This window comes from Triticum dicoccoides, chromosome 5B, assembly GCF_002162155.2.
Source record: "Triticum dicoccoides isolate Atlit2015 ecotype Zavitan chromosome 5B, WEW_v2.0, whole genome shotgun sequence".
Taxonomy (NCBI): Eukaryota; Viridiplantae; Streptophyta; class Magnoliopsida; order Poales; family Poaceae; genus Triticum; species Triticum dicoccoides.
The window spans coordinates 308,522,668-308,536,714 of NC_041389.1; the positions used below are offsets into that span (position 1 = coordinate 308,522,668).

At 45.3% G+C, this 14,047-nt stretch overlaps 1 protein-coding gene and 1 pseudogene across 1 annotated transcript; one reads left to right on the forward strand and one right to left on the reverse strand.

The window, feature by feature from the left end:
* Positions 1–1,904, forward strand: part of LOC119309444 — a 16,180-nt pseudogene extending 14,276 nt beyond the window's left edge.
* Positions 1,905–2,310: 406 nt separating this feature from the next.
* Positions 2,311–6,895, reverse strand: LOC119308610 (polyadenylate-binding protein 8-like). The gene is made up of 9 exons (XM_037584740.1): positions 6,640–6,895; positions 5,414–5,532; positions 4,657–5,313; positions 4,497–4,574; positions 4,302–4,391; positions 3,795–3,926; positions 3,181–3,351; positions 2,857–3,063; positions 2,311–2,766 (listed from the first exon to the last, which is right to left on the reverse strand). Exons 1-9 carry the CDS (start codon positions 6,893–6,895, stop codon positions 2,521–2,523), a joined length of 1,956 nt encoding a protein of 651 aa, XP_037440637.1. The 3' UTR covers positions 2,311–2,520.
* Positions 6,896–14,047: the final 7,152 nt, after the last annotated feature.

Here is a 14,047-nt window from a genome sequence, read left to right on the forward strand (position 1 = left end):
ATTCCGGTGGCCTGGCCGTCGACCCACCTGGAAAGGTGAAGAAGAAGGCGGCCAAGGGCTCAAGGAAGCCGCGGTCGGAATGCACGCCGGAGGAGCTCGCCAAGTTGGGCGCGGAATCGGCAAAGAGGAGGAACCGGAGGGCGACCGTCAAGGGCAAGACCGCCGCGACCAAGTTCATCGCCGAGCGCGATGCAATGGAGGTCGCACGGCGCAAGGCCGAGGTCGAGGAGAAGGAGGCCATCATCAACAAAGCACACGCCCTCCTCATGCTTGGCATTTGCCGTCCGGCGGGTTTCTCTGCAGCGGCCGTCGGCCCGGCGAGCACAGGCTCGTCGGTCGCCAGGCCTCTACACTGCCAGTCGCCGGTGTTGCGAACCACGACTATGTCGTCCGGCTTTCCCCCGCCAAGGCACGACGGCCAGACCCGTTTTTCGGGGTCGCCGGACGTTGGCATGATTGCGTCGTCCACCCCGCGCCCCTCGGCCGTCATCGACCTCAACGTCACGCCGGGGTCCAGCAGCGGCGACCGGACGGCCATCGAGATGCAAAGAAAGCAAGCACGACCACCTTTACGGGCACCATGCCGTCCCTCCGCGTCCTGTTCGACGGAATGCCAACACCAACGCTCATGGTCGACGACCCCTTCTACAACCAGTTCATGGAGGATGTGATCTACGAGGGTCGGCATGGCGGTGCCTATGATCCAGACAAGACCCAAAGTCAGGATGGTCGCGCCTAGTACGTTGCCGATGAAGAGGCCCACGACCATGCTGACTACGACCATGGTGAGTCGTGGCATGAAGACGATGACATCTATGGCGAAGGTGATGGTGATGAAGAAGAAGGCAATGACATTGATATTGGGGGCGAGCCATTGTTCATCGGCGAGCTCACCCAAAGAGCGGAAGCACAAAAAAGGAGGAAGAGCATTTGCATGGGTTCATATTCACAAGACGAGGACAAGTTGATTTGCCAATGTTGGATGGAGATTAGCCAAGATCCGAGGACCGGCCCGCAACAAAAGGGCCTTGTTTTTTGGACGAGAGTCCACAAAACATTTCATGAAAGGAAGATGTTTGAGCCCTACCAAATTACAAGCGACCGTGGCATCACCTCGATTCAAAAGAGGTGGTTGTTCATCCAACAAGAGTGCAATGAGTATTGTGCCACACTTGAGAGCGTCAAGCACGGCCCGTGAGTGGTCTCGGCATTGGGGACATGGTATTGCTCTCCTCATCCTAGTTCTTTCGTTGCTACGGCCATGAGACTTAGGGCTTGTATATGTTTGCATGTTCAATTATTGTTGACCATGTGGTGTAGGCATTTCAATCTTTGAAAGCATTCAAGGCCCAGCACAATGACAAGCCAGTCACTCTTACGCATTGTTGGATGATCATCAACAATTGCCCTAAGTTCAAGGATCAAGTGAACTTCAAAGGAAGAGAGGCAAGAAGACGGTTGCATTGGCCGGAGCTGGAGATGGCGAGGCGTTGAAGAGGCCAAGGGGCAAGATCAACTCCAAGGTGGACGACATAGGAGATGCCTCATCTATGGCCTTGCATGGGACTTTGCATGGCATGATGTCTCAAAAGAATGTGAGGGACGAGAAGAAGCGACAAAGCGAGGACGAGCAAATGAAGCAATACCTAGAGCTTCAAGAGAAGAAGCTTAAGGTGGAGGAGGCGGCCAAGAAGAGGAAAATCGACATGGGGGAGGCATCCCGGCAAAGGCAGCTCGACATCGAGGTCGCCAGTGTCACGGCCAGGCAGAGGCAGCTCGATGTCAAGGCCATCAATGCCGCAACCAAAGCAACAGAGGTGGCCCTTGCGATGATGAACGAGAAGACGAGGAGCTGGTTCGAGGCCAGGCAGAAAAAGATGTTCGACGCCGACGGTCTGAACTAGGTCGTCTGATCGGTCGTGGCCTTTCTTTTTTAAAGGCTGGCATGGGTGCCGGCCGCTGGTTGTGTGCCCGCGAGAAGCGCATTCATTTTAGAGGTTGGTTGTGTTGCCAAAGAGGACGTGTATACTGCTAGATGTGTTGCCGTCGTGAACTAGGACCGCTGGCTTGAACTAGGGCGTGGTGTTTCTAAAGTTGTTTGAAAATGAAGGGCCAAAGGATGCGCCCGCACGTTGAGCGCACACGAGCCCATTGCCCTATCCAAACAGACAAAATCAAGGCAAAACAGACATCCATTCAGGGTCATGCGCTAGAGTTGGCCTTAGCACTTGTACACCATAGAGCATTGGGAAGGGCCTTACTCGTGAGTTAAGATAACATCATAGGCACAAACCAGACAGTGCTCACAGAGATGGAAACAACCACGAACGAGAAAGCAAGATAAATTCAGTGACAAGCTGACAACTTTAAAAACAACCAATCCATGCAAATAAAATAGTCAATCCATGGGAAGCCTAAAAGACTAGTTCAACTACTGGCAAAAGCTAAGTCTCCAATAAAGCCAAGTCATTTTCAGTCTAGATAAGTTTTGATATGGTGCAAAAATTGTCGCCGTAGAGCTTAGGAAGAGATGAGGCCGTCATTCAGCGAGAGCGAAGCCAGCTGCTGCTCAGGGGACTGGTTGGTGTGCTGCTGAGCGCTGCGGAGAACCTCCATGGCTTCAGCAACCTTGGCCTTGAGAGCGTCTGGCGACTCAAGCAGGTGAAGCACCTCAGTCTGATCCATCTCCAGGAGCATGCCGGTCACCTTGGCAGCCTGGTCGTGCTCCAGCTGATCAACAAGAGGGTACAGGTTCTCGCCAAGCATCTGCAGCAACAAACAAAACAAGGTCAAGGTCCACAAAACACATCTTTCCTAACAAAACAATATGATACCGAGAGAGCCTCGTCCACATACCATTCTTTGCGTCTCTGGGGGTGAATTGGCAAGTGCAGAAGCCAATGCCCCAATTGGAACTGGCTGTGACGCACCGGCATCTCTCATAGGCATCCCTCCCATCTCATATGGGGATGTCATCACACCCCCAACACCATGCATAGCAGGATCAGGCATGCCACGCCCGGTCGGATAGCGGTAACCACGACCACCACCCCTACCCATCATCTGTAATAATAATTAGATTTTAGACCCTCTAAAACAAGACTGATTGTCGAATGGCTCAAAAAACTCCTAGGTAAATATGGCATATTGAAGAGAAATGAAGCAATAGCTGCAGGTTACCTGCTGCTGACCCATCTGCATGGATTGCTGCATTCCACCAGCACCAGCTCGCCTACCAGCTGGGCGCTGTGGTTGTTGTCCTTGCTGAACCATAGGCATCATAAAGTTCGGCATCGGAGCACCGCCTGGCCTCATTCCGGGCATGAAAGGTTGCTGGAAGCCAAATCCGGGCTACAAAAAGACCACACTTCATCAATCCAGAATGATTGTACAAATATCATGTGTGATATTAAATAACGAAATTCTAGATCTACATGATGTAAAACACAAAAGCGAATTGCGCTGTTTCCTGATGAAAACTTTGTTACACTAACAGAAGTATTCATGGCCAGGTTGCTGTATTGTACAACCAAATGATAAAGTACTACACTGCACCATGTCAATGGATAAATGTGATATCTACATCCAATACATAACAGTTCAGCAAAGCATGAGCATGAACGAGAAAATATTGGTAATGGCCGTTTGTGCTAAAGCAATGGCACAAGCTTGCTTGAGAAAATTCATATGCCTAACAACATAATAATGCTATGAAGTGTAAATTCATATCTAGCAAGCTAAAAACATATAATAATGTTGTAGACAATCAGAAAAAAAAAATTGACTCAACTCACCTGTGGGTTAATAAACGCTGGTGGCTGGCCATAGAACATTTGCTGACCGACTGGAACACCAGGAGGTAACATTTGCATACGAGGACCAACGGTTGGAGCCATTGGAACGGGACGCATTTGTGAAAACTGTGCCTGCAACAAACAGCAGTTAGTGACAGAAAATTGAACTATAGCAGAAAAGCACCATCAATAACCAAATAAATAGCTTGGAAACCATGAGAGCGAAGAAAGTTTTCATAGAACACCACAATTCTATTGAGTGTTGACAGTCAAAACATTGACTTAAAAATGCACATGATGGAACATTTAGCAGGTACTGTAATACTGAACTTCGGTATCATGAGAAAGCACTAGATCCACAAATTGAATAATATGTGCCATCAGATTGTTTAGGTGTTCATCTCAGTAGGTTTTGCTTAACAACTAGGTGACCAAATACTATACAAGGATATGTATCAGGAACATTACAGTCACACAAAATACAATTTCACTCACAGAAGTTCTTACCTGCAGCCTAGCTTTCCTGTCTTCCTTGCGCTGTGCGAGTGCAACATAAAGTGGTTTATTGCCAACCATCTTGTTGTTCATTTCAGCAAGCTAACACGGGACATTGTAAGAAAGAATAAATAACTTTAGGGACCAAAAATCACCAGAAGCACAAACTAAATCATACTTATTTACACAAGTACAGCTCAAGCTTACAGCTCGGGAAGCATCATCAGCGGATTTAAAAGCAACAAATCCAGAACCTCTGCTTGCGCCATTTGAATCACGCATAACCTGTGACAAAGACTCTCAATTAGTAGCATATGTGGGAAGCATAGCATCATGTATAGATCAGCTGCTGAGAATTTAAACAAACCTTGCAGGAAGTAATAGTTCCGAACTCAGCAAAAAGTTCTCGCAACTTTTCATCATCAACAGTATCATCTAAGTTCTTCAGATACAAGTTGGTGTTTTGGTACTTATCTGCTGCCTCTTGAAGGTTCTTTTCAAACTTCTCTTTCAATTCCATCTCCCGTTCTGACTTTTTCTGCGCTCTTCCAACATACCATTCCTTGTCACTAAATTTCTTGCCATTCAAATCTTGAACAGCCAGAGCAGCTTCATCTGGACTTTCGAAATTCACAAAGCCAAAACACTTGGATCTTCCATCCCCATCCCGCATTACAACAACACTTGTTATTGCTCCAAACTTTCCAAAGATTTCCTTCAAGTCATCTTCAGTGGTAGTCTCAGCTAGGTTCTTTACATAGACATTATTAAACTTGACATTGCCTGGAGAGTTATCTCTCTCCTGCTTACGAACGAAAGGTCCAACATACACCTTCTTGTCATTCATAAGCATCCCATTGAGTTTCTCGATAGCAGCATGAGCAGCCTCATCCCGCTCATACTGAACGAAACCATAGCCCTTTGATTCCCCAGCAGGATCTGTTGCAACTTTACATGAAAGAATGTTTCCAAACACACAAAATGTGTCATACAAAGCTTTGTTGTCAATTGACTTGTCAAGATTCTGCAGAAGATGAAGGACAAGAAAACAGGTTAGATAAATATAGTGGCGCCACAGCAATAAGATAAGAGTCGATAATTGCATACTAAATATGTGCACACACCTTAATAAATATATTAGCTGTGCCACTCTTGCGCAAGCTGGGGTCACGGTTAGAATACATTATCCTGATAGGCCTCCCATTGATAGGAGTGAAGTTGAGCATTTCAAGAGCCCGTGCAGCTGCAAGATATTTCAAAATCAGTATGAAACCACTAAAAGGCCTTGCAGATATACAACAAGAAAATATGCATGGAAGTGGTTCTATAAGGCAATAGATATATCTCAAGGAGAGAGTGAACCATGGAAACATTTGATCAAATGTAGAAACTTCCCATGGACAGCATCAGCTATTATTCCACAAACAGTTACCTAGCTTTAAATATCATCTTCGCAGGAGCAGATATACCAAACACAAGCATTCAGTAAACATGGTACAAGCTTAAATAAACGTATTTGTGTTACTTTAGTTAACGCACCCCAGGATTGGAGACACCACATGCCTGGGATAAAACAGCAAAACCGCACAAACAGTAGGATCAATATCAACTTAGTCCTATTGTTCACATTCATAAACTACAGTCCAAACTTTCCAAACACGTGAATAACAATTTTTGTAACCGTTCATCGACCGCCGAATCACTAACTGCCTCAAAGGAAGACAAAATTGGCAAACAAACCCGCCACCGTGAACTAAAAGCCAAAACCACCATTCCAAAACCGCCTCAAAACGCTGGTGCAGCAACAAGACTTATCTCCCTCGCCCTTCACCATCCACCTTTTCTCCCTCGACCTTCATCCGCAACCAGCCCTTCGCACTGCAGAGCCTTGTTCCAAGGACGAGGAACTAAAGATACCTATATGCTGGCCACCAAGCTAGCCCAGCACCTTATTTAACTTTAATTCTAATGTATTTATGCTACACATTTTGGTAAATAACTCGAGGATTGTGGACACTGCCTAGCTGGGAGGTCAAGATAAAATCCCAAAACAGGAAAGATAGCACATTTAGTACATAGTTCAGCCAAAAATATCGACCACAGCCCAAACTTCCAAATCAAGTGACACTGTACTATAAACTGTGAACGTCGGCCGACAACCAAATCCCTAACTGCCTCAGCCACCGCGTGAACTACCTAACAGAAACCACCAACGAACGCAACCGCATCGAAACAAAAACAAATCCGACAGCTTCATGCAATGAGCGCTTAAAAGACTAATTCGACCGGTAACCTAGCAGTGCAAAAAGCGCTAATCGCCGACGTGGGGAACGGGGAAGGGCTGGCTCACCGTCGGCCGGGGTGTTGTAGTTGACGTAGGCGTATCCGAGCGATTTCCGCGAGGTGACGTCCCTGCAGACGCGCACGGAGACGACGCCGCCGATCTGGGCGAAGACGTCGAAGAGCTGCGCGTCCTGCACGCTCACGTCGAGGTCGCCCACGTACAGCGATGTCGCCGGGAACGAAGAAGCCGCCGCCGCAGCAGCAGCGGCCGCCGCGGCCGGGGAGCCGCCCTCCGACGCCGAGCTCGCCGCCTGCGCCGCCATCACCGATCGAAAGGTAGATTTTTTTTCGTGATTTTGCGGATTTTTTTGAGGTATTTTTTGGTTTAGGGTTTGATAAGAGTTGGGGGCCTGGCTCCCAACTGCGGCGTGGCGAGAGAGGAGAGGGAGGAGGCGGCGGCGGGGGGGGAAGAAGGCTATTTGTACCCCCGCGGCAAAACCCTGGTGGCGCCTGGCCGTTGGATGGGGAGCGGGCAACCTTGGACGGCCGTGATCGTGGCGGGGGTCGCGCGTGCACGTGTCCGGGGCCGACGGTATCCAGGGTCCATGAGCTCAGCTTCGGATAAAATCCAGGTCCTGTGTTTTCCAAATGTTTTTCTGAATAATTTCGAAATGAAATGTGTTATTACATGTAAATACGCTCTGTGAATTTAAAATGTCTTATATTTGTGTACAGAGACAAGGTTTGCAATCCAATCACGTGATGCTTTTGTTTACAGCAAACTGCCGAGTAACTTCACTTGCTTCTTCCCGACATTGCTCTTCGCTTCTAAAATGAAATATTTATCCAAAGTATATGGTTAATGAATTTGGTTAACAAAAAAATGCCTAGAAGTATTTCTTTTAAGTGCTTTAATTGTTGTACTCTTACAATTTTTATGATATTTGGTGACTCGGTGCTCCTCTCAGTATGGTTTGACATTGATTATAGAAAACAACAAAATCGGGATGACTTGACTAACGGTATATTGCGATATGGTTGTTTTGCAGTGAATAGTTGAATTGGAGTTATTTCCTTTGTCAGTTTTCCATAACGTGTAAACATGATAACTTGTTCCGAGCAATTTGCCAACATGTGATTTCATCATGGTTGGATTTTAGACACAAAATGTTGATTATGAGTGTTATTTAATCATGCTAGATTCATAAATTGATTTTCGGAAGTGTGAGCACAACGAAAGCCACCTCGTATCACATATATTGGTTATATAGATTCGTGAACCTATTGGCGTAGATGATTAAATGAAATCACTTACTACCTTAAGCAACAATAATATAAAAAGTGTGTGTCAACATTAATTCGAGTAAACTTCATGTCTTCGTGCCTCCACACGTGGTATACCATGTCTTGCATATGTGAATATGGATCCTTTCACGCAGTGGCGGAGCTAGCGGAAGATCGCAGGGGTAGGGGCGGCAAACTAAAAATATGCATCTTTGGGGGGCCAAATGACTAAACACTCCTTGATTTAACCCTCTATAAATTTTTCCCTTCACTAATTAGACTACGACCTACGGATAGGGGGCAGTGGCACCCCAGAACTGCACGTAGCTCCGCTGCTGCTGTCACACACACGACATGAGAGGAGGGAGTAGTCTCTGATCAGACAGTATAAAACAAGCATACATTAAATACAAAGTAGCTACACTTTTTAGAAGAAAAAAAGTAGTTACATATATGGTGCATGAACTATGAAGTTACAGACATGTTTAACTTTTCCTTCCCTATCCCTTGGCGGCTAGGGAAAACTCTCCCCTTTAGGCTTCGCCAACGAGCCCGTGGATTCGTCTCCCCTCTGCCTGCCACTCTGGTGGTCGGTGGTGAAGAGGGGAATCCCGGTGCCTTCGCTCAAGTTAGTAGTTTAGGTTACGGTTTTTTAGTCCTCACACGTGCGGCACTCAGACGAATGGCGATGCTTCTTCATCGAGTTTGTCTTTCAGGCTCCGATTCTCCTCGGGTTGTCCATGTGAACATAGTCGACGGAGCTCTGACATAGATTCCTACCTTCTTCTTGTGACAACGAGGTTAGGGTTTCTTGTCAGGTGGTGAGATTTGATGTCTTGTGCTTTAAATTTATTTAACGGTTCAATGGCGACGACTGCGGCTCCAGGGCGTTGGTCCTTAGGGGCACGTAAATGAAGATTTCCCAACTATCACCGACAAGGTCAAGCAGCCTCCGGTAGGGGAGCGACGAAAACGGCGCGTCGGCGACTCGTTTCGCGGCGATAGTGGTTGTTCAGTGGTCTTGGAATCTTGATGTGATTTTTATTGTGTTTGAGGTGCTTTGTGCTTCGGTGAACTTTGATAGTAGATCTGGATTATTTTTGCAACAAAAAGACAATGAGGTTATAGCAGCTTTATGTTCTTCATTCTCCTTCCATAAGAAAAACAATTATATATTGTTGTTTCAGCACTTATTGTGCATGGTTCTTTTGGAGGAGGGGGCATCAAATATTTTACAATTCACGATTTTAATTCAACGTAGTATTATTATTTTGAACGGGGCTAATCCTCTTCCCACACATGAACATAACGAAAAATATGAAGTTTGAGATGAATATGAGGCCGGAAAAGGGAGAGAAGCTTGGACACAAAATTTATTAGCTCCGACTCAAATGAGCTCGGGTATAGTAAAATAAAAAATAAAAAACAATTCAAAATTTGTTGAATTTTGTTTGTGGCAAATATTGAAAAATGTTTTCAATGCTTGCAAAGTTTTATCGTTAAATGACATTTGTACAAGTCATGGCAAAAAAACGATGCTCTAAAAATGCTATTTTCAAAAGCATTTTGAAGTTATGTTTTTTTTCTGCCATGACTTCCACAAATGTCATTTCATTATGGAATTTTACAAGCACTCAAACATTTATCAATGTTTGCCACAAAAGAATCGGATTTTTTTTTCTGATTTTACTGTTCACCCCGAGCTCGGTGAAGGAAATATGCCCTAGAGTCAATAATAAAGTTGTTATTTTATATTTCCTTATTCATGGTAAAAGTTTATTATTCATGCTAGAATTTTATTGATCAGAAACTTAAATACATGTGTGACTACATAAACACACACCGTGTCCCTAGTGAGCCTCTACTAGACTAGCTCGTTGATCAAAGATGGTTAAGGTTTCCTAACCATAGATATGTGTTATCATTTGATAACGGGATCACATCATTAGGAGAATGATGTGATGGACAAGACCCATCTGTTAGCTTAGCATATTGATCGTTCAGTTTATTGCTATTGCTTTCTTCATGTCAAATATTCCTTCGACTATGAGATTATGCAACTCCTGGATACCGGAGGAATACCTTGTGTGCTATCAAACGTGACAACGTAATTGGGTGATCATAAAGATGCTCTACAGGTATATTCGAACGTGTTTGTTGAGTTGGCATAGATCGAGATTAGGATTTGTCACTCCGAGTATCAGAGAGGTATCTCTGGGCCCTCTCGGTAATACACAACATAAGCTTGCAAGCAAATGACTAAGGAGTTAGTCACAAGGTGATGTATTACGGAACGAGTAAAGAGACTTGCCGGTAACAATATTGAATTAGGTATGAAGATACCGACGATCGAATCTCGGGCAAGTAACATACCGATGGACAAAGGGAATTACGTATGTTGTCATACCGGTTCGACCGATAAAGATCTTTGTAGAATATGTAGGAGCCAATCTGGGCATCCATGTTCCGTTATTGGTTATTGACCGGATAGTTGTCTCGGTCATGTCTACATAGTTCTCGAACTCGCATGGTCCGCATGCTTAACACACCCCAGACAATTGCCTAGCCGTGTGCGGCGCCCCCCTCCACAGTTTACACCCCCGGTCATATTTTCGTAGTGATTAGGCGAAGCCCTACGGAGATCACTTCACCACCACCATCACCATGTAGTCGTGTTGCCGGAACTCATCTACTACCTCGCCGTCTTGATGGATCAAGAAGGCGGAGGACGTCACAGAGCTGGACGTGTTTAGAACACGAAGGTGTCGTGCGTTCGGTACTAGATCGGTTGGAGCACGGAGAAAGTTCGACTACATCAACCGCATTGTGAAACTGAAAGTGCTAGTTATCGACTAGAGGGGGGTGAATAGGCGATTTTTATGAAAGTCTTCAAAACATAGAAGTTTCAAAGACAAATGATAGAAATGAACCTATTGGTATGCAGCGGAAGGTAGACTACACTAGGCAAGCCATAGTCAAGTATTCAATGAAGTGAAACCACGAAGACTATTAGCAGCTAGGCAGTATGGATCAGGATGGAAGATAATATGAAGCCAAACACCACAAGTCATCACACAGTGAAGCCAAACAGATAACGCAAGCAGGCAATGACTTCACGAAGACAAACTGTAAGTAAAGAGAAGGAAGAGATAGAACCAATAGCTTGGAGAGGACAGTGATTTGTTGGACCAGTTCCAGTTGATGTGACAACTGTACGTCTGGTTAGGGAGGCCGAGATTTAACTCAGAAGACCGTGTCTTCACCTTATTCCCCTTGAGCTAAGGACACTTAGTCCTCGCCCAATCACTCTGGTAAGTCTTCAAGGTAGACTTCCAAACCTTCACAGACTTCATTCACCGGCAATCCACAATGACTCTTGGATACTCAGAATGTGACGCCTAACAAGCTGGAGGATTCATAGTCCTCAAGTGTAACAAGTCTTCAGATCACGCAGACAGAAAGACTTCAGTGATGCCAAACACTCTTTGGGCTCTGGGTGTTTTGGGCTTTGTCCTCGCAAGGATTCTCTCTCAAAGGCTTCGGAGGTGGGTTGCTCTCAAACGACAAAAGTCGTGCACTAACTCTGAGCAGCCACCAATTTATGGTGTAGGGGGTAGGCTATTTATAGATAGGAGGCAACCCAACCTGATTTGTCCGAAATGACCCTGGGTCACTAAGGAACTGACACGTGTTCCAACGGTCAGATTTCAAACACACGCAGCAGCTTGACTTGGGCTACAAGTAAAGCCGACTCATCCAGCCCTGGATAAGATTTGCTCTCATTGTCTTCGCTCGAAGATATAGGATGTGGTTGAGCATCACTTCAGTCACTCTGACTTTGTTCATTTGGACCCCACTTAACAGTGCGGTGGTTCCTATGACTCAACAAAGAAGAAAAGGAAACAACGAAACAACTAAGTCGTCGTGCTCCATAGTCTTCATGCGTTGTCTTCTTATGTCATAGTCTTCAACGTGAATATCTTCACAGACCACCATTGTCTTCAATGTCTTCACACATTTTTAGGGGTCATCTCTGGTAGGTAAACCGAATCAATGAGGGACTACTACCTGTGATATCCTGCAATTCTCACAAACACATTAGTCCCTCAACCAGGTTTATCGTCAATACTCCAAAACCAACTAGGGGTGGCACTAGATGCACTTACAATCTCCCCCTTTTTGGTGATTGATGACAAACTGGGTGAAGTTTCCAACGGGGATAAAAGTATGTGAAACTGTAAGGGTTAAGGTATTGTCTTCATAAGTAGCAAAAGGCTCCCCCTGAAGATGTGCATATAAGTATTTTGCTTTTGAATGCAAATGCACATGGCAGGTTGTACTTGTGGAGATCCACTTCAATTTACGAAGACAATTCATCATGCATGAAAAGATATAACAACGATAATGACATGCATGATGAAAAATGGACGTCTGCGGAATGACTTCATGCGAAATTTATCATCGCATCACAGAAATAGCAAAAAAAGTAGTAGATGACCATTAAGTTTAAGTGTTACAACCCAAAGAACCAAATTAGCAAAAACGAGAGTTGTAAGCACTTGGCAAAATATAAAGCAACCACCCATATGGACCCGCTTGAAGACTATCAACTCATATGCTTCTCCCCTTTTTGTCAGTAAGGACCAAAAAGGTTTGAAGACATAGAGCCTCTACTCGTTCCCATGAGGAGTAGGAGAGGGTGCAGGGTCGATGTTGGAGTCCGGTGGTGCAGTGTCGATACGCGGTGAAGTGGTAGTAGGTGAAGTAGCATCATCTTCGTCATCGATGACTCTGGCATTGATAGTTTCCGCTCAGGAGGAGTACTCAGAGTCTTCGAGTGAGGGAGTCCAATGCAAGACAGCTTTCCTGGGAGGAGTGGAATCAAATTTGAATCTCTCTGTGAAGCCATCTTGCTGAAGATCATCTTCAGAACCGAGTAATGTCAGACTCTTCCACGACCGCCGACAGGTTTCATGAGTGACAAATGCATTTTTGGTGGCTAGATAGCGAATGCGATTAACATCCACCAGGAGACTCTGCATCTGACGCTTGAGCCAGTCATGATGCTTATCTTGTTTCTGATGCAAGGCCACGAGAAGCTCTCGGTCATTGAGTACATGAGATCTCTTCCGAGGCCTTTGAGCAATAGTGCTTTCAGTGGCTTCAGTATGGGCACGATGAGGTGCACGTGTATTTCCAGCCAAAGGATAAACACGAGTTGCAGCATGAACTCCTTCAATAGGTTGAGTGAAACTTTGACGATCGACGTTGTGAAGATAAATTGCCTGCTTGGCAGGCTCTGGGTATATGGCTTCGACAGACATATCAACCTCTGGCAGGAATATGAGATGGTTGCACGCAGAGGGCTGATAGTTGATAGCAGAGTGAAGCTTGATGAGGCGCATTACCCATGGAGCATAAAACTTCAGACCAAATATATCAGAGCCAGATGCAGCAAGTTGTCTGATGAAGAAATCCTAAGCATTGAAGCTGATGCCATTGAGAATATAGAAAACCAATGTCTTCATTGAGCCTTCAAGCTTTGCTGGAGAAGAATGTCCTTTGATGGGCCATAGAGTTCGCCTTATAATATGATAAATGGTGCAAGGCAGATACTCTAGGTTTTCAACAAAGAATTCCTTTGGATATTCGGCATCTTGTGGCAGTGGCTTCATCATGCTCAACATTTGGCTCATATTGGGCTCAGGCTTCTGGAATATGCTTTCTAACACATTGCGGTGAAGCTGACAACCAGGTTCATAAAGTTCACCTGGAGTGGGCAGGGCATTGAGCTCAATGATATCAAGAGCTTTGGCTTCATGGTGTACATTGCCTGTCATCCACTCAAGGACCCAAGTTTTCGTATCCCTGTTGTAGCCGCGAATGTGAAGAGTAGCATAGAATTGTAACAGAAGCTCTTCATTCCAATTTTCTTTGTCAGTCACAAAATGCAGAAGGCCAGCATATCTGAAGCTGTCAGGGGCTTCTTCCAAGCAGGGCAGTCCAGCAATCGCTTCGCAGTCTAGACGCATATGAGGAAAAATGCGCCCTTGATTGTATAAGACACAAGAATAATAGTTGCGCTGCTGATAGCTCCAGAACCTATCAGATGAAATTCTTGGCCTTGAATTTGGGTTCTTGGTACTATCAAAGAAGGTGTTTGATAACCCACAAGTGTAGGGGATAATTGT

Coding starts and splice junctions, on each gene's coding strand:
- LOC119308610 (XM_037584740.1), bottom strand. CDS start 6,895: ATGGCGGCGCAGGCGGCGAGCTCGGCGTCGGAGGGCGGCTCCCCGGCC. Junction 5,314..5,413: donor CAGCTAATATATTTATTAAG/GTGTGTGCACAT, acceptor CATCTTCTGCAG/AATCTTGACAAGTCAATTGA. Junction 4,575..4,656: donor GAACTATTACTTCCTGCAAG/GTTTGTTTAAAT, acceptor TCTTTGTCACAG/GTTATGCGTGATTCAAATGG.